The sequence below is a fragment of the Eleutherodactylus coqui genome, chromosome 9, assembly GCF_035609145.1.
Source record: "Eleutherodactylus coqui strain aEleCoq1 chromosome 9, aEleCoq1.hap1, whole genome shotgun sequence".
In the NCBI taxonomy this organism is placed as follows: Eukaryota; Metazoa; Chordata; class Amphibia; order Anura; family Eleutherodactylidae; genus Eleutherodactylus; species Eleutherodactylus coqui.
In genome coordinates, this window is record NC_089845.1 from 103068854 (window position 1) to 103093200 (window position 24347).

The 24347-nt window shown below is 44.8% G+C and overlaps 1 protein-coding gene across 1 annotated transcript in view; it reads right to left on the bottom strand.

Moving 5' to 3' along the window:
* SGK3 (serum/glucocorticoid regulated kinase family member 3) overlaps positions 1–24347 on the bottom strand; it is a 75510-nt gene that overhangs the window by 38304 nt on the left and 12859 nt on the right. The window contains exons 2-3 of the mRNA XM_066578995.1: positions 7019–7200; positions 1968–2051 (exon numbers count right to left, since the gene is read on the bottom strand). Of these exons, the coding sequence (XP_066435092.1) occupies positions 1968–2051; positions 7019–7096 (162 nt within the window). The 5' untranslated portion in view covers positions 7097–7200. The remainder of the gene's footprint in view (positions 1–1967; positions 2052–7018; positions 7201–24347) is intronic.

Sequence of the window (24347 nt, forward strand, 5' to 3'; positions counted from 1 at the left end):
GGGAGAGTCTATTGATCTCGTATATCTGGACTTCTCTAAAGCGTTTGACACCGTGCCACATAATAGGCTAATATACAAAATAAGACAGCTCGGATTGGGTGAAAACGTGTGTAATTGGGTTAAAAATTGGCTCAATGATAGAAAGCAGAGGGTGGTAATAAATGGTTCATACTCTGATTGGGCCACAGTCACTAGTGGGGTGCCACAGGGTTCAGTACTAGGGCCCACTCTGTTCAATATATTTATCAACGACCTGATAGAGGGACTGCATAGTAAAATATCAATATTTGCAGAGGACACAAAATTATACAATATAATTAATGCAACGGAGGACAATGTGCGGCTACAAACTGACCTAGATAAACTGGGGGCTTGGGCAGGAAAATGGCAAATGAAGTTCAATATTGATAAACGTAAGGTTATGCACATGGGCAGCAAGAATGGATGTTACCAATATTCACTTAATAGAGTACCGCTAGGGAAAAGTGATATGGAAAAAGACCTGGGGGTACTAGTGGATTATAGACTAAACTGGAGTAAACAATGCCAGTCAGCTGCTGCAAAGGCAAATAAAGTTTTGGGATGCATTAAAAGTGGTATAGGGGCGAAGGACGAGAACATTATCCTTCCATTATATAAGGCACTTGTCAGGCCTCACATGGAATACTGCGTACAGTTCTGGACACCGGTGCTCAGGAAAGATGTTACGGTATTGGAGGGGGTTCAAAGAAGGGCAACTAAACTAATACATGGAATGACGGGACTGGAATACCCAGAGAGGCTATCAAAATTGGGACTATTTACTCTAGAAAAAAGAAGGTTAAGAGGCGACCAAATAACTATGTATAAATACATGAGGGGACAATAGAAGGATCTCTCCCAGGATCTGTTTATACCCAGGACTGCAACGGTAATAAGAGGGCATCCGCTACGTTTAGAGGAAAGCAGGTTTCACCACCAACATAGAAAGGGGTTCTTTACTGTTAGAGCAGTTAGACTGTGGAACTCTCTGCCTGAGGACGTAGTGATGGCAAAATCCTTAGAGGAGTTTAAAAGGGGACTTGATGTCTTTCTGGAGAGGAAGGATATTATAGGCTATAAATCTAAGGTTATTTGTTAATCCAGGTATACAGGCAGGTAGGAACTATTAGGGGTTGATCCAGGGAACAGTCTGACTGCCATTAGGGAGTCGGGAAGGAATTTTTTCCCAAAAGGGCTAATTGGCTTCTGCTCTTGGGTTTTTTTGCCTTCCTCTGGATCAACAAAACAGGAGGCTAGACAGGCTGGACTAAATGGACATTGTCTTCATTCAGCCTTACGAGCTATGTTACTATGTTACTATGTAACATTGTGTAGGGAAATATGGTCATCACTAAAGTGAAATATACAGATTTATGTAATTCCATACAAGTGGAAGCCTTATACAGCCAAGACGTCTAAAAACAAACAGATCAGCTAATTGTAGCAGGTCTGCCTTTCCACAGCGATCAGCTGTCATTGCTTTCGTGAAGCTGGTCGCTGCAGTGGAAATGTAGCATTACACAACAGCAATTAAAAGTGTTATAATGTGATGGCATATTGCTAGGGTATGCCATGACTATATGAATGGTGATGGTCAAACCTCTGGGACTCTCACGGATCCTGAAGGAGAGGCGGCACTGCTGTAGTTCTGTCTCCATTTCTACGTTTTCTAAGGGAACTGTAGCAAGGCCCCATTCAAGGTAGTGTATAGCACTCATATAGCAATGTAGTGCTATACACTAGCGCTGAGCCCCCTTCATTCCCAGGATTGGGCTGGACCCCACTAATCAAAAATGGATATCCATGTATAAATGGAAGTTAGGAACAAAGTGGCAAATAGGTCCATATGTTCCAATAAAGATATGGACAGAAGTTGTCCTTGCAGGACAACCCTTTAAAATAGTATACTTGTAATATAAGAAAGGTAGTAAATACATCACACTTACCGTGTTGTACAGTTTGTCAAACTCTGCATACCGTCTAAACACAAACCACTCATTTCTTCCGACAGACACTAAAACTTTATAAACCTGCAAAGGAAAACATCTATTTAGTTCTGCGGAAGAAGAAATCAACTGTTTATTGATCCACAGTCATTGGTTGATCATGTGAGGGCTGTAATAAAATAAGAGAACAAAGCCAGTGATAAAGATAAAAAGAATTCAGAGATAAAGGAATCACCCAACCGTTTCCAGGTAACCCCTCCTTACCTGGACAGGTTGGATCATTTTACAATTGCAAATTCTCAAAACAAAGACACTTACCCTCTTTGCATACAAAAAAAGGATTAAACATAAATCCCAGCAGCAAGCAACAGCATAATGGAAATGTCAATGTGTCACTGAATCACATGACACTTCAACTGTAGTATGAAGGGAATAGAAGAACAGGCACAGAAGCTGTCCATTTACATTAGATGTATATTCAGCCAATGATGCCAAAATCTGCAGATTGGCCCATCTAAAGGCTCACTTACACGCAACAGTTATCGCTCAAAATTCGTACAAACGATGGCATATGAGCGATAATCATTGTGTGTAAATGCTGCGATCGTTCATTCTTCTGGTAAATGATGATTTTAAGGTGAGCTTAAAATCCATCATTCAGCCAGAGAGAAATAACAGGGACCACACGCTGTGTTCCGCACTGGAGTTGGAGATTACATTGTATTCTGCTGATAGCCCATGCAAGAACAATAGAGCTGTGTGCAGAGTTCAGTGCACATGCTGTGCTCTACAAACAGCTCCCGCAGGCCCTTTTACACACAAATGAAGCTGGACATTCGTTTCCATTAAAACGTTATGCAAAATGAGCGCTAAAAGTGTCAGTCTTTAATTCGTTTGAAAGATTGTCTTTGCATGTAAATGGGCCTTAAGACGTATAAAGTCCTTGCAACTCTTCTCTGATGACAGATGTCAAAGAAATAGAGCTGTTGGACTCGAACATGCTTGATCCTTTTATTCTCAGGGAGATAAGCTTCTGTTATAGCTGTCTGCCTTCGGCTTTCTCTCCACTCCATATTGAGAGCCTAGTGTGTATGTTTATTGGGGGATAGGGGGGCGAAAATCAGAAAAGATAGCCATTGGCCAAATTTCTGTTCCGCTAACAGGTATCTTCTATATATGGTTGACCTTTACACACACAGAATATCAACTTTAGCTAGTCTTTATAAAGAGAATGCAACAGGAATGCTGTTGGCACTAGAGATGAGCGAACTTACTCGTTTCGAGTAATTGCTCGATCGAGCACCGCGATTTTCGAGTACTTCAGTACTCAGGTGAAAAGATTCGAGGGGCGCCGGGGGGCGGGGGAGGCGTGGCGGTGCGGGGGGTAGCAGCGGGGAAAAGGGGGAGCCCTCTCTCTCTCTCCCCCCCCCCCCCCCGCAACCCCCCACTCACCCATGGCGCCCCCCGAATCTTTTCGCCCGAATACGGAAGTACTCGAAAACCGCGGTACTCGGGTGAAAAAGGGGCGTGGCCAAGTACGCTCGCTCATCTCTAGTTGGCACGCCTGATTACAGTGGATGTAGCTGATCTCATGGGGTATGTCATCTTTGTGATATGTAATCTAGTAGCGCAGAAATACTGTACACCCCATTGTTCAGAGGTTTCCACTTTACTCATTTCCACTTGACTTTTGATTTATATAGCAAAGACTAAACAGAGAAAGTGGTAAGGCATCTGATTAATGCAGCAAGGGCTTGCATCCCAAAGCTATGGCAACAAGCATCACCTCCTTCAATCTCAATGTGGTTCCACACAATCTGCGAGACAATGGAGATGGAGGCCCTCGCGGAAACCATTAAAGACTCACAGGAAAAGTTCACCAAAACTTGGTACCATTGGATTGAGTTCCTAAACTCACAGAAAACCAAAAATCTATATGGTCAATGACCTATCTGATACATTATTAGGGACCCATGTACATGTTTGAATAGATCTTTAGCTCACATGCCCCTCTCCCCCGAAACAAAAAGGGAGTGGTGGGGTGTCTTCGTTTCCAGATCCCCCCTCCCTTTTTTATCTATTTATTTTCTCTTTCGTCTCTCTTGTTTCTCTCTTTCTTCTTTTCCCTTATAACCCTGTGTTTTCCACACCCTCCTCCACCTCTTCTGTTCACCAACCCTCCTCTGGTTCAAGTGGACCAACAGTCAATTTCCAGAATGTAGGAATCCCAGGCTCAATATTACTGTTGGAGCATGGGTTCCAAATCTGCTTAACCTTAACAACAACTTTACCCCATATCCTGTTCCTACCGGTTATGGTTGATGGGGACAAGTTTTTGAAAATACGTTAATCTGTATATCACCACTATATTTGACAATGTTACATTTTAATTATATTCTTGAAAGACAAATGAATAAAGAATTTAAAACAAAAAAGAGAAACTAAATTTGGCCACATCAATTAAATTTTTAACCTACCTTAGGGTAAGTTCACATGTGGCTCATTTATTGCAAACATTTCTGAGAATGCAAATTCAGTCCATACATCTGAATATTTTATTTTGTCAACAGGAAATTTCTGTAACAAATGTGACGCATGTGGATACAGGGTGAGGCAAAAGTCTGGACACACCTGTTTAAGTGGTGTAATAATGAGAAAATTGACTTCCAATAAGTGAAAGTATTATTTGGAAGGGAAGCTGCATTTTTGGTAGAGGAGACATTTTCAGTGGCTATTTTGAACTCTGCAATATTGAATTCTGCTCAGGTTTTTTTTAAATAGGAAGTGCTTCACATATGGTCACCATTCTGCCGGATGCACATGGTTAACTGTTTAATCCAGTCTGTGTGAACACATTGATTAATTTTAGGTAATATTTCTTCACAGCACTGTAGAATTTGCTATTTCATGTGAAACATATTGTGCATTTTTTCTGCATACACAAATAATTTTTAAATGGCTCTACAGATAAAAGTCCAAAGGCATTAAAGGGGTTGTCTCGCGAAAGCAAGTGGGGTTAAGCACTAGAGATGAGCGAACGTGTCCGTTACGGACACATCCGCACCCGGACACCGGCTTTAGCGAACACTGCAGTGTTCGCGCGTAAGTGTCCGGGTGCCGCCGGGGGGCGGGGAGATGCGCGGCGGCGCGGGCGGCAGTAGCGGGGAACAGGGGGGAGCCCTCTCTCTCTCCCTCTCCCCCCCACTCCCCGCCGCACCCCCCCGCGCTGCCACGGCGGCCCCCGAACTTTTTCGCCCGAACACCGAGGTGTTCGCAAAGTTCGGTGTTCGGGCGAAAAAGGGGCGGGGCCGAACGTGTTCGCTCATCTCTATTAAGCACTTGTGTATGGCCGTATTAATGCACTTTGTAATATACATCGTGCATTAAATATGAGCCATACAGAAGTTATTCACTTACCTTCCCTGCGCTGGCGTCCCCGTCTCCATGGCTCCGTCTAACTTCAGCGTCTAATTGCCCGATTAGACGCGCTTGCGCAGAAGGGTCTTCTGCCTTCGGCTCTGTCCGGCAGCATCGGCGTTCTGGCTCCGCCCCCTTCTACGCTTCATCGTGTAGCTCCGCCCCGTCACGTGTGCCGATTCCAGCCAATCAGGAGGCTGGAATCGGCACACGCGACGGGGCGGAGCTACGCGATGACGCGTAGAAGGGGCGGAGCTACGCGATGATGCGTAGAAGGGGCGGAGCCAGAACGTCGATGTTGCCGGACAGACCCGAAGGCAGAAGACCCTTCTGCGCAAGCGCAGCTAATCGGGCGATTAGACACTGAAGTTAGACGGCACCATGGAGACGGGGACGCCAGCGCAGGGAAGGTAAGTGAATAACTCCTGTATGGCTCATATTTAATGCACGATGTATATTACAAAGTGCATTAATATGGCCATACAGAAGTGCTTAACCCCACTTGCTTTCGCGAGACAACCCCTTTAAGGCCGGTGACCTTGGTTGCCATACCAGTGGACCTTTACATCCAATCCAGTGCCCAGGAAATTGCACATCCATCAATCTGTGTACTGTATAGCTACAGCAAGATGTAGAGTTGTGCCATCCTGTTGAAAGTAATGTGGGAACTCACTGTTCTCATAGAGCACAGATGGGAATATGGTATCCTGTAACATATCGTGGTACTTCTGCGTGTTAACGTATCCATCAACTAAAAAAGCCCCTGGAGGTCAGACAAAATTTACTAACTTCGCCCTCGCTTAACTCCTAAACAAGTAAAGATGGGGCAAAACTGACAATTCCAATGTGTGAGTAAATGCTATCCAAGATTGATATAACGCATGACCCCTTCCCAATTGAAAAACCTGGGCTGAATTCAATATGGCCGATAGAAAATGTCTCTTCCACCAAGAAATACAGTCACTCCAATATGTTTCACAATTGGAAGTCTATTTTCTCATTATTACACTGGTTAAATTGGTGTATCCAGACTTTTGCCTCACCATAGATATCCTTAGGACATTGAAAGATATAGTGAGATGAATGGTTGCTATGAGTGAGGTTATATGTAATGCTCTTTATAAAATCATATGACTTTCTGATTCTAGGAATTATTTATTATCACACTTTCCAGAACGGTTTCTCAATATTTTTTTCCCGTTTTTGTGAAATATATTTATTATGTTGCATGACAACAATTCTCAATAACCTAGGGAATATGGCAGCACTTTCATATTGCCACTGAATTCAATGCAAAAGAGTTAGAAGGTCCCATGTATGACATCTAAGACAGACTAGATCACTAGATTAGCCACGCTGTATGGTAGGCTGGAAGATTTGTAAAATATAGAAGGCCAAGAATACAAAATTCTACCATACCAGAGTATATTTTTGGCTTGAAGTAACAAGTTAGAAAGGGCTTGTGCCAAGATGGCATCTCCTGTTCTGGGGACCATGGAACGGCACCTAGAACAAACAGTTGATCGACCTAGGTCCCACGTTCTCAAAGGGGCTGAGAAAAGCTTGCTGTCCAATACTAGAACACAGGGATTTCATTTTAATTTATTTTAATCAGTTGAAAGACTTGCACTTACCGTAAATCTTTTTTTCTTTTCTCGATGTTCATCATGGCTGGGAATACGTACGCTAGGACAGCTTATCTTCTGATCCATTGTTTACAACAGCCTTGTATCTAAGCGTTACGATTTATTGGCTTATTAGACATAAGAAGTAATCGACTCCAGCATTTAAGGAGCCATTCTGTCCATCTTGAAAACTGTAGAAGACAAAAATAAACATTAAACTACCTATCTGCTAGACTTCAGTGACTACACTTCAACCCTTGATTGTCCTTGAACCACTTGACAAATACATGTAAGGCTAATTATCGCTTTGAAAGCACTGCTTTCATGATAAGTGTTAATGGTAGTAATACGGGTTTTTAAATTAGTTTGTTTTTGCAATCACATATAAGATTAAGATTAGTTATGAAAAGTTGGAATCTCCACTGATCCAAAGAGTATAGGCCCCTTTACATGGAACAACCATCAAGCACATAAGCACCCAACAGTCATGCCATCGATTATCATTCCTGTGCGCTCACACAGGAGCGATAGTCGTTCAGGGAACAGAGGTAGAGCGGCTGGAGATCTGCTCCGGCCTCCCACATCCATCCACTGCAAATAGGCAATTGTTCAAAGATGGACAGCTTGTTTACAATGGCCGATACTGGTAGTCACTTGTTTTAGGTCAGGTAGTAGCTGAAATTAACCGAACATGACTTTAGTAAAATAACATGTAAAACTATGAAATGTAAGTGTAACACGCTACCCGTTATTCTCTGCCTTCAGAACAGAATTAGTATTTCTATGAAGATTAGATTTCTGCAAGAATCTTTGGTTGTTCTACATCTTTACTCTTTTATTTTGAATAATAAGAGCAGCAGGCAGCATTCAGAAACCTATGACCCATCTACAGAAAGTCAACAAATCTATAGCTCCCAACAACTCATTAGTAATGTATAGATAAGGGTTAATGTATTACCATTGGACTTTGCCCAGACTAACAGCACCCAAATGTACATTTTTTGTGGTCTGGTGTAAATATAGTACTCTTAGGAAATGTTCGTAAATGAGCATAAAGGTGTACATATAGTTTCCCGAACGGCTGGTGCAACGGTCATTTGTCCTACAGCTGCTTCACCCAGCACCTTCATACACTTGAACAGTCAGCTTGGCCAAGCATTCATGTGTTTAGGAAGGTAAGCCAAAGCCAGACAGGAACAAAAGGATCAGTTTTTGGAAATTTAACATCCCTGAACCTCATCTCCTCCCGACATCATCTTTCACAGAAAAGTTGAATGGCAACCCCCATACACATTAGAGTTGTCCAGCCCAGCCAAAACTTTCAGGTTCTGTTTATGAAACAATAATGTATATTAATAATAATAAAGAATGGACTAGAAATTCAAAGTCTACTGCAGACAAAAAGCAAGCAGGAACCATAATTCACCTAAAGACAGCCTCAGAAATTAGGCACTGATAAAGTTGTCTCTCATTGTTTCAACCTCTTAGATGCCTCTATCAATAGTGACCCTGGCATTTAAGGTGTTTAACCCAAGAGATTGTCCCCTTGAAGACATAAATAGCTTGACAAAGACCTACCAAAAGGTCGAAACATCGCAGCCCTTTTACTGCTGAAGAAATAAAGATTGGTGACTTTTATTAAGTTCCTGTGTGCTGATCCATCTCATCTGTTTACTCTCTTCAAGACATGATCAGTGGGAAGGGTGAGAGGTGTTTGGAAGGAGGGGGGCCTAACAGAGACCTCAGATCTAAAATCAGCATTTTGCAATACTTTGATAGCCAGTGTAACACTGACAGGCAATAATACTCTGAACACTATGCATTTCAAAGCATATTATAGAATCAATGATCGCCTTGTCAAGTAAAAAAAATTAAAAAAAAGACGTTTTTTAGCATTCGTCCTGCCCCCCAAAAATAAAAGCTAACCATTAACTTATATATACCCCAAAATGGTATCATTGAAAAATACAACTCATGCTCATCATGCAAATCAGCTCTATCAATGGAGAAGTTAAAAAAATGTTATCGCTCTTGTAAGCTGAGAAAAAAAAATGCTTAAGCCTTAGAGGGGTTGTCCAAGTTGTAAGATCCCAGGACAACTTCTTTGCCATGCAGTAAAATAACAAATCGTTATATACTCACCTCTCCCCGATCCCGCTGTGTGCCAAGATGGTGCTCGGCCCCCGCTCCGGTCTCTGCTTACAGCTGCAGTCCAGCCTGGTTTACGGGACGTCACTGCAGCCAATAACAGAGCTCAGCAATCAATGTTAAACCTTTATTGTCCTGTCCTATATCCAGTGTCCTGTGTCCCATCACCTAACAGTAGTGGACCAAGGTATTCAGATCCTGATGTAAACATTACTGACCATCCATCTGGAAGGTACACAGAATACTGCTACTTCAATTCTTCCCCATTAGCGGTGAATGGTTTCTTTGTGGATGTGAAAGTAAAAAAGGGAATCAGTAAGCATAACATGGAATTTACCCAAGCAGAACTAAGTCAGCATTAGGTCATTGGCAGTTGGCTTGCTTGATAGCATTTATTTTAGTTTGTTTTCAGTCCAACTGGACTTCTGTTTGGTTTCAATACTGTGAAACTGAAGACACAGAGTAGCAACATCATCAATAAATTTATAGCAGCTTTGAGGATAGGTCATCAATAGTTTGTTCTAGAAAATCCCTTTACCATTGTAAACTAATATTTATGAAGTTCATATTCTGTATATATATACACGTGTGTTATATTTGGAGTACCAATTTATACTACATTACTGTGTCTGGTGTAGCAGTGACATATTCAAAATTGCATCACACTAGATAAAGAAGCTGAACCAGCGAGGGGTGCTGTAGAGTGCAATGTACTGCACCATCCTTGATTTAAGAACTTCACTTCTGGTTGCAAGGAGGAACCATTTTTGTACCATCAAATTGCCAGATCCATCTTTGCAACATCAAATTTCCAACCCGACAAAAGAGCGGGTGGTATTTCACTTTTGGCCTCAAAGGACTAGAGGCACCCCTGGCCCTATAGCCCTAGAGCAAACCAAAATCAAAATGCTATTTTGATTGTAGAGTATGATATACAAAGTCACCCCAAATCAGTGCAAGGTATGTAAATCAAACTGCAAAATTAGGCACCTTGTCCACGATATTCCGCCGCGGGGGAGGAGGAGGGAGCACTGACAGGTCTCTGAGAGGAGCCTATCTAATAAATAGGCTCAATGTTGAGAATCACGGCAATCGCAGCATGCCGCGATTTAAATCCTGCAAGCGAAGAATCGCTAGGATTCTGCTCGTGGACGCCAGCGCTGCACTTTCCATAGTAATCCTATGGAAAGTTTTCGAGAGCGTGATCCACGGTTGATTTAATCGCAAGTGGATCACTTTGTGCGGACACTCATTGTACAAGGCCTCCGCATATGGATTTTGAAATCTTCATTAAAGAGAAGGGGGAGGTTCGAGGGGGGGGGGGGGGGGTGGACTGACAAAAGGAGGAGCAAAATTATTACAGTTAATTACTAAATGGGAAACCTTTGGGCAAAACCAAGATTTTTAGTTAACTTTACAGTTAACTGGATCAACCAGTGTCAGGCAGCTGCTGCCAAAGCAAATAGGATCATGGGGTGCATCAAAAAAGGTCTAGGGGCACATGGTGAGAACATTGTTTTTCCTCTTTACAAGTCACTGGTCAGACCACATATGGAATATTGTGTGCAGTTTTGGGCACCGGTACTCAAGAAGGACATATCAGAGCTTGAGCAGGTATAAAGGCGGTTAACTAAAGTAATAAATGGAATGGCGGACCAAAATACCCAGAAAGGTTATCAAAATTGTGATTATTTAGTTTAGGGAAAAAAAAGATGGCTGAGGGGCAACCCGATAACTATGTATAAATATATTAAGGGACACTACAGAGATTTTTCGCATCTATTTATACGCAGGACTGTGAATGTAATAAGGGGGTACCCTCTACATCTAGAGGAAAGAAGGTTTCTACACTGACATAGAAGCTTCTTTACTGTAAGAGCAGTGAGACTATGGAACTCTCTGCCTGAGGATGTGGTGTTGGTGAACTCACTAAGAGTTCAATATGGGCCTGGACGCCTTTCTTGAGTGCTACAATTTTACATTCCTCAAGGGGGTATCGGAAGCAGATGCAAAACGTACATTGGGGCTCAGGATACAGGTCTTGACTATGATGTGGTAACAGCTTTGTATTTCTATTTTGTGTGATCTGACGGTCCAAATTTATTACCTTGCTTGTCTGGCCTGTACTATATTAGACTCAGCAGATCCACTATTGTATTCATTGCTATCCTATTTATACCATGAATATATTTTTATTCTATTGTTTAAGTCCTGTTCCTGCAATCCAGATACTCATTTTCTCCCATTAGGGCTCCTTCCCATGGAAGGATTTCCGCAGCGTAATACGTGGCGGAAATCCGCTGCGTTGCCCGCAGCTATTAGGTTCTATTGAACCTAATAGTTCAATGCTCACGGTGCAGAATTCCACCGCAAAATGACCCGACTTCACCCGCGGCATGTTCTATTTGCTGCAGGTGTACGTGCGGACGGCTTCCATTGCAGTCAATGGAAGCCGTCCGTCATACTATCTTCCGCTGTAGCTTCCCCGCCTAGTGCCGGCGAGTCATATGACGCGCCGGGCGCGTCATGTGAAGCTGTGGGCGTGTCATGTGACGTGGCCGGCGCGTCACGCCAAAGTGTCGTGCGGGACGTAGGATGCCGGAACCAGAGGTAAGTATTGGGGTCTCTGGGGGGGCGCCGTGTTGGGCTCCACCGCGGAATTCCGCGGCGGAGCCTGTTACGGCCGTGTGAAGCCGGCCTTATACAGATGTTTTTAACTACTATCTTGTTTTGTAATAAAGTTTATCTATTTTAATTATTCTAAGCTCTATGTGTGGATCCATTTTGTGTTTTCATAATATTACATGTTGGGACAAGCTCACACAAACATAATTTAATAGCGTTTTACACACACAATGTCCATACGCATAATATGCGGTGAATGGAGTAAATGAAAGTAGATTGATCTATTCACACTTGCATATATACATTGTGTATAATATGGACATAAAAAAGAACGCATATTCTATCTTACCCCTATTACGTGCTATGGAGCCCTATTGTTCTCTATGGTCGCATAATAAATGCTGTACATAAGCAATTACATTGCGTAGGTGCGGCATTTATACGCAACATCGCTAAGCGACAGTAGAGGATACAAAAAACTAAACTAAAAAGACTGCGCACGACAGCATGCGTGAGATAAGCGTGCTTTATCACATGCTCATGTAAGCCCAGCCTTATAGTCACTAATTACTGCAGAAGGGTTGTTGATCCAGGGATTATTGCGATTGTCAAACTTTTAGTCAGAAATAATTTTTTTTCTCTCTTAAATTAGGAAAATTGGGTTCTACTGCATTGGGGTTTTTTGCCTTCCCTTTGAGATGTTTCTACACCTTGATTGGAGTCCACCTGTGGTAAATTCAGTTGATTGGATATAACTTATATAGAAATGGGTGTGTCTTTTAAAGATCTCACAGCTCATAATGGATAACAGAGCCAAAACCGAACCATGAGGGGGAAATAATTGAATGTAGAGCTCAAAAATAGAATTGTGTGGAGGCACTGATCTGGAGAAGACTACAAAAACATTCCACGGCACTGAAAGCTCCAAAGAACACAGTGATCTACATAATTCTTAAATGGAAGAAGTTTGGAACAACCAGGACTCGTCCAAACTGAGCAATTTGGGAAGAGGTGAGCAAGAATCAAATGATCGCTCTGGCTGAGCTTCAAACATCCCGTTTCTCCGGCAGATAAGAGAAACTTCCAGGAAGGTCAACTATTACTGCAGCACTCCACCAATTAAGGCTTTATGGTAGAGTGGTCAGGAAGAAAGTCCTTCCGCAGAGAGCAGTGGATCTCAGACTGGGCAGAAGGTTCACCTTAAAGGGGTTGTCCCGCGAAAGAAAGTGGGGTTATACACTTCTGTATGGCCATATTAATGCACTTTGTAATGTCATCGTGCATTAAATATGAGCCATACAGAGGTTATACACTTACCTGCTCCATTGCTAGCGTCCTCGTCTCCATGGTGCCGTCTAATTTCAGCGTCTAATCGCCCGATTAAACGCGCTTGCGCAGTCCGGTCTTCTCCCTGGTGAATGGGGCCGCTCGTGCCGGAGAGCTGGTCCTCGTAGCTCTGCCCCGTCACGTGTGCTGATTCCAGCCAATCAGGAGGCTGGAATCGGCAATGGACCGCACAGAGCCCACGGTGCACCATGGGAGAAGACCCGCGGTGCATCGTAGGTGAAGATCCCGGCGGCCATCTTGCTAAGGTAAGGAAGAAGTCGCCGCAGCGCGGGGATTCGGGTAAGTACTAAACGTTTTGTTTTTTTTTAACACATGCATTGGGTTTGTCTCGCGCCGAACGGGGGGCCTATTGAAAAAAAAAAAAAACCCGTTTCAGCGCGGGACAACCCCTTTAAGTACAGTTCTGTGTATGTTCTTATGTAGCCCAGCTAGAGCCCTTTAGAGGGACCTAAAAATGGCTGTCCAAAGACGGTCCCCATCCAACCTGACAAAGCTTGAGAGGATCTGCAGAGAAGAATGACAGAAAATCCCCAAATCCAGGTGTACAAACCTTGGGACATCATACTGGAGGCTGTAATCACTGCCATGGGTGCTTCAACTAAGTACAGGTTCTAAATATGTATTTCAAGGCAAAACGTTTTTCTTTTTTTTTAAAAATGTACAAAGATTTCAACCATTCTGTTTTCACTTTGTCATTATGAGGTATCGCGTGCAGAAAGATAGGGGAAAATAAATCTTTTTATTTTTTTTTTTTTTTTAATTGCACAAGCCCACAACAGAACCTTTTTTTTTAAGTTAAAGGGTCTGAAGACTTTCTAAATGCATTGTACTGGTGTTCATTCTCCACATAAAGCAATTTAGTTAACCATGTCACAGCCTACTAAAGGTTGAAAAAATGTCAAATGTTTACAAAAAAAAAAGTTTCTCAATTTCCCATTGTCTAATAAAAATAGGTTTTAACAGATAAAAAAAGAAGCAAGATGTTAAAATAAAATAAAATTTCCATTGCCAAAAGTAAATCACATTGGCTGACTCTACTATAGCCACAAGCATGTCTCTGTTCTCAGATTAATGTTGAATAATTTGCAGATTCTTGGCAAAGATACTACACAATTTGTTTTAAAGAGGGTCTTTGTTTTCCGATAAATTAATGCCTGTCCTTGAACGATGTCCGATGCCATTTAGGCAACAAAGCATAACATAGCTGTCACACGGAGAACAAAAGAGGATTTTAATACCCTACAAAAATGAAGGAATATTATACATTCAGTGCTTTGAACACAACCCCATACTTGTCAGCCCATCGTTTACTATACCATTATGAAATATGAAAATTAAAGGTCCCTCGTGTACACTTTGTAACAGAGGAATCAGATGCCACAGATTAGCTAGAAAATAACCAAATTACGTGATTATGGAAGTCTCCTGACAGCAGTAATCAATGACGATATAAAAGACACCTTCATGTGGACCATAATTTGAAGACATTTTACATTCCACATGTGTTTATTATACCAGATTAAAGAATTTTTTTTAAAAAGGGAAAGGTTTAATTGGGTTTAGGCCTTTTTATACTATTGATGATCTGTCCTCAAGATAGGTTAGCTGGTATCCTCCGCTCAGGACCCAGGCCGATCAAGCACCCGCCATCAGCGCCACAACACACAGGGGTACCATGTGGAAGCAGGTAAAAATCAGTGCCTGTAATTACCAGCGCTGGCCACTACAAAGGGGTTAACTGCTTCCCCTCTGTACCACTGTGTCTTGTGGCACGGGCAGAGGGTGCCAGGAGAGTGGATCGGTCCAGGTCCTGAGCGGTAGACCCCAGCAAATCAACTACTGATGACCTATCTTGAGGAAAGGTCATTAATAGTATTAGAAGGAAAACCCCTTTAACCCTTGGAGACACGGCCCATTTTTGGTGTCTATCTTACCGGTGTAGGGAACTGCGTAATATCGAGTTTCTTTGCACATGTATGCCTGTGAATGAATAGCGTATTTTACGCATACTGTCATGCAATGGCTTCCTGGTTTCTACCTTTTTTTTAAAAACTTTTTTCTCATGTTTCCTAGCAACAGACGTAAAAAACGTTATACATATGCAATGCAAAGCATATGACAAGCATGCCTGACTATGGGGTAATTGGGAACAATAGCTGTTGCCTAAAAGACTGTTGCATGGACATCACACGAACGCTGAGCAGTTTATGAAAAAAAATACATATAAAAATTCCAGCCCAGACAACCCCTTGTAGACATGTTTTACAATCAAAATAGATTTATTAAAATACAAACATTAGACAGCTGCTATTGGCCTAGGGCAGAGTATAAAACTGAAGGTTACACTCTGTTCCAGGGATGTCCACTGTTCATAAATTTCGGGACAGTGTGTAGGCATAGGAGCCTTTTTTCTCAGTGCCTGCCTCGGTTTTATCCAGAACTGGGAGGGCAAGTTGGGTCAAAGCCTCTCAGATGAATCCTGGAATATATCTGTTTTTCTTTTTGCATAAACTGTGTCTTGTAGATTGCAAGAATGTAATTCTAAAATTGTGACTCAGTGGTAAAGGATGCTGCTCAAAATATTTAACCGTGTTTCTCATTGGGGTTAGCAATATTCTACCAAATCAGGCACAGTGATACATATATGGTGGGATTACCTCCCCCCATCCACCTTAGCCATTTTCTGGCAGGATATTAACTGCCCTGTTTAACTCTCTATGCAGGTTCTTCATTGTACCAACTGCTGAGATGGCCCTCTTGTCAATATTCCCTGGTCCTGTGTCCCAAACAAAAAAGGGTTTGGTCCATTATGTTACGCTTGCAGTGTGATAGGCGATTCCCAGGGGGTAAGGTTCAACTGCAGGACCCTCTGGAGTGCTTTGGGTAGAGGCCACCAACACATTAAAGAAAAAAGAGCAGCAATTCCATTGAGGGTTTTTTTGCTTTATGGAAGCCATGGATTGTGGTCATCTCCACCAAAAGCTTTATAGATTGGGCTTTCCTCCTTGACTACTGAAGTTGCTGCAGTTCTAGTACTAATGTCAGAATAGGTTTTCTGTATCCCTTCCCCTCCTTTTTGCCTTGTTTGTTAGGCTTTTTCTTTAGTTAAGATTTAGTTAGGACTGGTGGATTTAAAGAAAAATGTAAATTTGTGGCCTCCATGAATTTAGGCGTTTACAGCATAAAACTTCATAAAGTGTCATGCTTCTATTTGCTTTGATTTTTATTAATTCAACACGTATTACATTCTTTAAATGTAGGCTGACTAATAAAAACGTAAAAGAAAACGTGCTGTATGATTGATTATTTTTGAAGCTGGAGGAGCTTCTATAGACTGTTGTACAGTATACAGGCTACTGTAGGGTTAGAATTTAAAAATATATCTTAAAAATTCCTGCTCATAATTTTTTTTCTTTAGTCTTGGAAACTCCCCTTAGATAGTATAATATTGTGAATGTCTGTATCCGTAATTGGAAGTATACCCATTATGATTAGAAGCAATCTGATTATAGAGCAGGTCAGCAGCAGGGAAATTGGGGGCTTTTTGTGCAGACTTTCTGTAGACACAGATTGTAACACATCCCCCTTTAACTCGGGACGAGAATCTCACGATCTTCATTTACCCAAGCAAACAAGCTGGTGAGGTCATAACCAGCTCATCCGCGCTTGGGCAGCGTTTAGACTGCACAATTATCATTGAGAATCATGCAGTACTCACTAATTGTTCTGCGTTTCACGTTCCCATATGGAACACTGAACGATCAGTGTTTAAACTGCTCAATGAGCGAATGAATAAGCCGGCGCTGGTTTTTAAGGCGGCTGAAACAGAACAACGAACAAGAAGCGCACAATTCTCATTAGACATTCAATCATTGGCTGCTTTTAAATGGAATTATTATCGTTCAGTTTTGCTTTTTTGAACGACTTTCCGAACAATAAGCCTGGGTTAACACAGTGCGGATTTGCTGCGGTTTTGCCGCGGTGTTCCGTTGCATATCCGCACTGCGGCAAAACCACTGCGTTTGCAATGCAATGCAGTACAAATGTGTTTGGGCAAAAAGCTGTTCTCACAGGACAGATTTTTACCGCACTGCCACAGTGCGGAAATGCAGCTGCGGTGCAGTTTTTCAAGATGCAGCATGTCTATTCTTTTGACTTTTCCGCTTTTTTGTCCATAGACCTCTATGGACGCAGTAAAATCTGCACCAAAATCGGCTGCAAAAGTAAAAAAGCGCTGCGGAAAAAAACGCTTACGAATTTTCCGCGTGGAAAAAAACGCTTACGGATTTTCTGCGTGGAAAATCCGCAAGACAAAAATAACCTTTGAGAAGCGGTTTTGCCGCAGAAGCAGTTCTTCTGCGGCAAAACCGCAATGGAAAAAGCGCAGCAAACCCGCAACAAATCCGCCCTGTGTGAACCCAGCCTAAATGTTCAGTCTAAACGCAGCAACAGACACAAAGGGTCAGGCTGTATTCTGCTGAGACTCACAGCTCTACAATGATAACTTATTTCTGTTAATTTCTTTGCTCTACTCTATTAACAAAATCCCCCCAATAATAGGACTGATTTTAATAGAAACGACTATATTCTGTATGACCTATTCAATATTCCAATTCAAGTGTAGCCAAAGGGAACACTACACATACAGACTAGAGATGAGCGAGCACCAAAATGCTCGGGTGCTCGTTACTCGAGTCAAACTTCCCGCGATGCTCGAGGGTTCGTTTCGAGTAACGAACCCCATTGAAGTCAATGGGCGACCCAAGCATTTTTGTATATCGCCGATGCTTGCTAAGGTTTCCATTTGTGAAAATCTGGGAAATTCAAGAAAGTGATGGGAACGACACAGCAACGGATAGGGCAGGCGAGGGGCTACATGTTGGGCTGCATCTCAAGTTCCCAGGTCCCACAATTAAGCCACAATAGCGGCAAGAGTGCCCCCCCCAACAATTTTTACTTCTGAAAAACCCTCATTAGCAAGGCATACCTTAGCTAAGCACCACACTACCTCCAACAAAGCACAATCACTGCCTGCATGACACTCCGCTGCCACTTCTCATGGGTAACATGCTGCCCAACCGCCCATTTCAGTAATAGTAGCAGTCAAGACAGGGCCCAGTAACAATTCCAAAGCAGCAGTATAGGGGGAGCACAGTATTAGTTCCATTACAGTAATAGTAGCAGTCAAGACAGGCCCCAGTAACAATTCCAAAGCAGCAGTATAGAGGGAGCACAGTATTAGTTCCATTTGAGTAGTAGTAGCAGTCTGGACAGGCCCCAGTAACATATCACTAGCAGCAGTATAGGGGGAGCACAGTCTTAGTTCTATTTGAGTAGTAGTAGCAGTCAAGACAGGCCACAGTAACATTCCCGTTGCAGCAGTTTAAGGAGATAACAGTCTCTTTCACATTTCAGTAGCTGCAGTATAGACAAGGCCCCAGTTACATTTATGTAGCAAAAGTGTAGGCCAACCCCACACACCTTGCTGTACCATGAGTGCAGGCGAAGCCCATTAAAATTACTAGGATTACACTGTAGGCGAGGGCCCAAAAAAATTGGTGTACCAACAGTACCTCAGAAAAATTGCCCATGCCCAACCAAGAGGGCAGGTGAAACCCATTAATCGCTTTGGTTACTGTGGCTTAATTTGTAACTAGGCCTGGAGGCAGCCCAGTTAAAATAAAAATTGGTTCAGGTGCAAGTTTCAACGCTTTAATGAGCATTGAAACGTATAAAAATTGTTTACAAAAGTAATATGACTGAGCCTTGTGGGCCTAAGAAAAATTGCCCGTTCGGCGTGATTACGTGAGGTTTCAGGAGGAGGAGCAGGAGGAGGAGGATGAATATAATACACAGATTGATGAAGCTAAAAGGTCCCCATTTTTTATGGTGATAGAGAACGATGCTTCCATCCGCGGGTGCAGCCTACGTATTATTTAGGTATCGCTGCTGTCCGCTGGTGGAGAAGAGAAGTCAGAGGAAATCCAGGCTTTGTTCATCTTTATGAGTGTAAGCCTGTCGGCACTGTCGGTTGACAGGCGTGTACGCTTATCCGTGAGGATTCCCCCAGCCGCACTAAACACCCTCTCTGACAAGACGCTAGCCGCAGGGCAAGCAAGCACCTCCAGGCCACGTGTCCAGCTTCGACACCCAGTAGTTGTACGGAGCAGAGGCGTCACGGAGGGCGGTCGTGCGATTGGCTACGTACTCCCTCACCATCCTTTTACAGTGCTCCCGCCGACTCAGCCTTGACTGGGGAGCGGTGACACAGTCTTGCTGGGGAGCCATAAAGCGGTCAAAGGCCTTAGAGAGTGTTCCCCTGCCTGCGCTGTACATGCTGCCTGATCTCCGCGCCTCCCCTGCTACCTGGCCCTCGGAACTGCGCCTTCTGCCACTAGCGCTGTCGGATTGGAATTTTACCATCAGTTTGTCTGCCAAGGTCCTGTGGTATAGCATTACTCTCGAACCCCTTTCCTCTTCGGGTATGAGAGTGGAAAGGTTCTCCTTATACCGTGGGTCGAGCAGTGTGTACACCCAGTAATCCGTAGTGGCCAGAATGCGTGTAACGCGTGGGTCACGAGAAAGGCATCCTAACATGAAGTCAGCCATGTGTGCCAGGGTACCTGTACGCAACACATGGCTGTCCTCACTAGGAAGATCACTTTCAGGATCCTCCTCCTCCTCAGGCCATGCACGCTGAAAGGATGACAGGCAAGCAGCATGGGTACCCTCAGCAGTGGTCCCGGCTGTCTCTTCCCCCTCCTCCTCATCCTCCTCCAAAACGCGCTGAGATATAGACATTCAGCAGTGGTCCCGGCTGTCTCTTCCCCCTCCTCCTCATCCTCCTCCAAAACGCGCTGAGATATAGACATGAGGGTGCTCTGACTATCCAGCGACATACTGTCTTCCCCCACCTCCGTTTCCGAGCGCAAAGCGTCTGCCTTTATGCTTTGCAGGGAACTTCTCAAGAGGCATAGCAGAGGAATGGTGACGCTAATGATTGCAGCATCGCCGCTCACCATCTGGGTAGACTCCTCAAAGTTTCCAAAGACCTGGCAGATGTCTGCCAACCAGGCCCACTCTTCTGTAAAGAATTGAGGAGGCTGACTCCCACTGCGCCGCCCATGTTGGAGTTGGTATTCCACTATAGCTCTACGCTGCTCATAGAGCCTGGCCAACATGTGGAGCGTAGAGTTCCACCGTGTGGGCATGTCGCACAGCAGTCGGTGCACTGGCAGATTAAACCGATGTTGCAGTGTGCGCAGGGTGGCAGCGTCCGTCTTGGACTTGCGGAAATGTGCGCTGAGCCGGCGCACCTTTCCGAGCAGGTCTGACAAGCGTGGGTAGCTTTTCAGAAAGCGCTGAACCACCAAATTAAAGACGTGGGCCAGGCATGGCACGTGCGTGAGGCTGCCGAGCTGCCACCAGGTTACGGCCGTTGTCACACACGACCATGCCCGGTTGGAGGCTCAGCGGCGAAAGCCAGTGGTCGGTCTGCTCTGTCAGACCCTGCAGCAGTTCGTGGGCCGTGTGCCTCTTCTCTCCTAAGCTGAGTAGTTTCAGCACGGCCTGCTGACGCTTGGCCACCGCTGTGCTGCCACGCTGCACGACGCCGACTGCTGGCGACGTGCTGTTGCTGACACATCTTGATTGCGAGACAGAGGTTGCGTAGGAAGAGGAGGAGGGTGGTTTAGTGGAGGAAGCATACACTGCCGCAGATACCAGCACCGAGCTGGGGCCCGCAATTCTGGGGGTGGGTAGGACGTGAGCGGTCCCGGGCTCTGACTCTGTCCCAGCCTCCACTAAATTCACCCAATGTGCCGTCAGGGAGATATAGTGGCCCTGCCCGCCTGTGCTTGTCCACGTGTCCGTTGTTTAGTGGACCTTAGCAGTAACCGCGTTGGTGAGGGCGCGTACAATATTGCGGGAGACGTGGTCGTGCAGGGCTGGGACGGCACATCGGGAAAAGTAGTGGCGACTGGGAACTGAGTAGTGCGGGGCCGCCGCCGCCATCATGTTTTTGAAAGCCTCCGTTTCCACAAGCCTATATGGCAGCATCTCCAGGCTGATCAATTTGGCTATGTGCACATTTAACGCTTGAGCGTGCGGGTGCATGGTGGTATACTTGCGCTCAAACAGTTGCGCTAACGACGGCTGGATGCTGCGCTGAGAGACATTGCTGGATGGGGCTGAGGACAGCGGAGGTGAGCGTGTGGGTGCAGGCCGGGAGACGGTCGTGCCTGTGTCCTGAGAGGGGGGTTGGATCTCAGTGGCAGGTTGGGGCACAGGGGGAGAGGCAGTGGTGCAAACCGGAGGCGGTGAACGGCCTTCGTCAAACCTTGTGGGGTGCTTGGCCATCATATGCCTGCGCATGCTGGTGGTGGTGAGGCTGGTGGTGGTGGCTCCCCGGCTGATCTTGGCACGACAAACCTTGCACACCACAGTCCGTCGGTCGTCTGCACTCTCAGTGAAAAACTGCCACACCTTTGAGCACCTCGGCCTCTGCAGGGTGGCATGGCGCGAGGGGGCGCTTTGGGAAACAGTTGGTGGATTATTCGGTCTGGCCCTGCCTCTACCCCTGGCCACCGCACTGCCTCTTCCAACCTGCCCTGCTGCTGCACTTGCCTCCCCCTCTGAAGACCTGTCCTCAGTAGGCTTAGCAAACCAGGTGGGGTCAGTCACCTCATCATCCAGCTGCTCTTCCTCCGAATCCTCTGTGCGCTCCTCCCTTGGACTTACTGAAATTACTACTACCTCACTGATAGACAACTGTGTCTCATTGTCATCGTCCTCCTCACCCACTGAAAGCTCTTGAGACAGTTGCCGGAAGTCCCCAGCCTCATCCCCCGGACCCCGGGAACTTTCCAAAGGTTGGTCATCGGTCACGACAAACTCCTCCGGTGGGAGAGGAACCATTGCTGCCCAATCTCGGCAGGGGCCCGAGAATAGTTCCTGGGAGTCTGCCTGCTCCTCAGAATGTGTCATTGTAATGGAGTGAGGAGGCTGGGAGGAAGGAGGAGCAGCAGCCAGAGGATTCAGAGTTGCAGCTGTGGACGGCGTAGAAGACTGGGTGGTCGATAGATTGCTGGATGCACTTTCTGCCATCCACGACAGGACCTGCTCCCACTGCTCATTTTCTAATAAAGGTCTACCGTGTGGACCCATTAATTGTGAGATGAATCTGGGGACCCCAGAAACTTGCCTCTCTCCTAATCCTGCAGCAGTCGGCTGCGATACACCTGGACCAGGAACTCTGCTTGTGCCCACACCCTGACTTGGGCCTCCGCGTCCTTGCCCCCGTCCACGTCCTCTAGGCCTACCCCTACCCCTCAGCATGGTGTATTACGAGTAGAGCAGAAACAGAACGCTGTAATTAAATGTGCCGCTTATTGGCCTGTGGTTGGAGGCTGACTTCGCTTACGGAACGCACAACAGAGCCAGGAAACAATTATGCACAAGGCTGGGTATTAATCAGCGACTACTACCCCCAGCACACACGCCGTAAACTGAAGACGGTCACTGCCAGGCCAAATATAGTATATTTTTCCACTTTTTGGGAAAAAGCCCACTGCCTCCGATTTACCCTGTATTTGGATTTCCCTGTTGGAGGAGGACTGTGGTTACTGAAAGCCCAGTGCAGCCAGGAAACAATTGTGCGCAAGGCTGGGTATTAATCACCGACTACTACCCCTAGCACACACGCCGTAAACTGAAGACGGTCACTGCCAGGCCAAATATAGTATTTTTTTCCACTTTTTGGGAAAAAGCCCACTGCCTATATAGCCAGTATACCTCTTTTCCTGTACCACTGTCCCTGCCTCACCAGTACTGCCCCTATACTCAGTAAAATGACTGCAGACTGAGGATGCTATGGTCTGCATGCCCGATATACAAAAAAAAAATAAAATTGTGCAACACTGCTAAAAGCAGCCTCAACAGTACTGCACACGGTCAGATGTGGCCCTAAGAAGGACCGTTGGGGTTCTTGAAGACTAAAATAAACACCTAACACTCTCCCTATAGCAGCTACAGCAAGACAGCACTTTCCCTGATCTCTGTCAGAATGCATCTGTGGCGAGCCGCGGGCGGGCAGATTTAAATACTCGGGTGTCATCTGATCTCCCCAGCCACTCACTGCAGGGGGGTGGGATAGGGCTGGAACGTCACAGGAGGAAGTTGTAATGCCTTCCCTGTGTTTCTATTGGCAAGAAAAGCGTGCAAATTTCTCAGGGAAGGAAATGTAATGGAGTCGAGCACAGCGTGGTGCTCGTCTCGAGTAACGAGCATCTCTAACACCCCAATACTCGAACGAGCATCAAGCTCAGACGAGTACGCTCGCTCATCTCTAATACAGACCTATTTGTTGAGCTGTCTTTTTTTCCACACAGACCTGCCAACATGTTATCAGAGCTATAAAATTCATAAAAAGCCATAAAAGACACATTAAAAGTTCAGGTCTTCATACAAAACATGACATGAAGGAATCCGTTAAAATACATCTGAGACTACAGCATGGGTCCTTCACGTCTGCCAAAAACGCATTCCACGCTGAGCAATCTGTCACACGTGAGAAATATTTGGTTTCATTTCATGTTCAGAAATGGTACATTGCATTTTCAGCGAACTAGAAAAGTCATCTTTCTAAAACGAATGTCAAATTCCACGGAATCCAATTCAAATTTTACAGGAAATATAGTAGGGAGCTCAGGAAAGGACAGATTTCCCTGAAAGCGGATGCAATTCTGAGAAGAAAGAAAAAAAAAATCTACAGATGAGGGAAACAAAGTTTGATCATTCCTTCATCATGGTCATTTCTGTATTTGTAAGGTGTGACAGAATAGTGTGGTCTGTAAAAGGTCCATTTATGGCTTTAGTCACAAAAGGGCATAAACTACAAAAGGATATGTGGCCAAAGTAATTTCTTTGGAAATACATCAATCTTCAGATCCTACTTTAGCGGATTGTTGGAAGCTAGTTAATAGGGGTGCACATACAAGTGAGGGGGCCATGTAGAAAAGATTGCCGTTTCCAGGGGTCCTTAGCAGGGATATGGTCCTTTTCTATGCTATCTACAGTCTTGCTAGGTTCATGGCTGGCCTTTGTTATGTGCAACCCATGCAGTCGCACAGGGAGCCAGCCACCCATTTGTAGGGGGGCAGCAGGGCGATATAGGTGACTGCCCCCTAAGGTCACACTGGCTGGATGATTTTCCTCCATG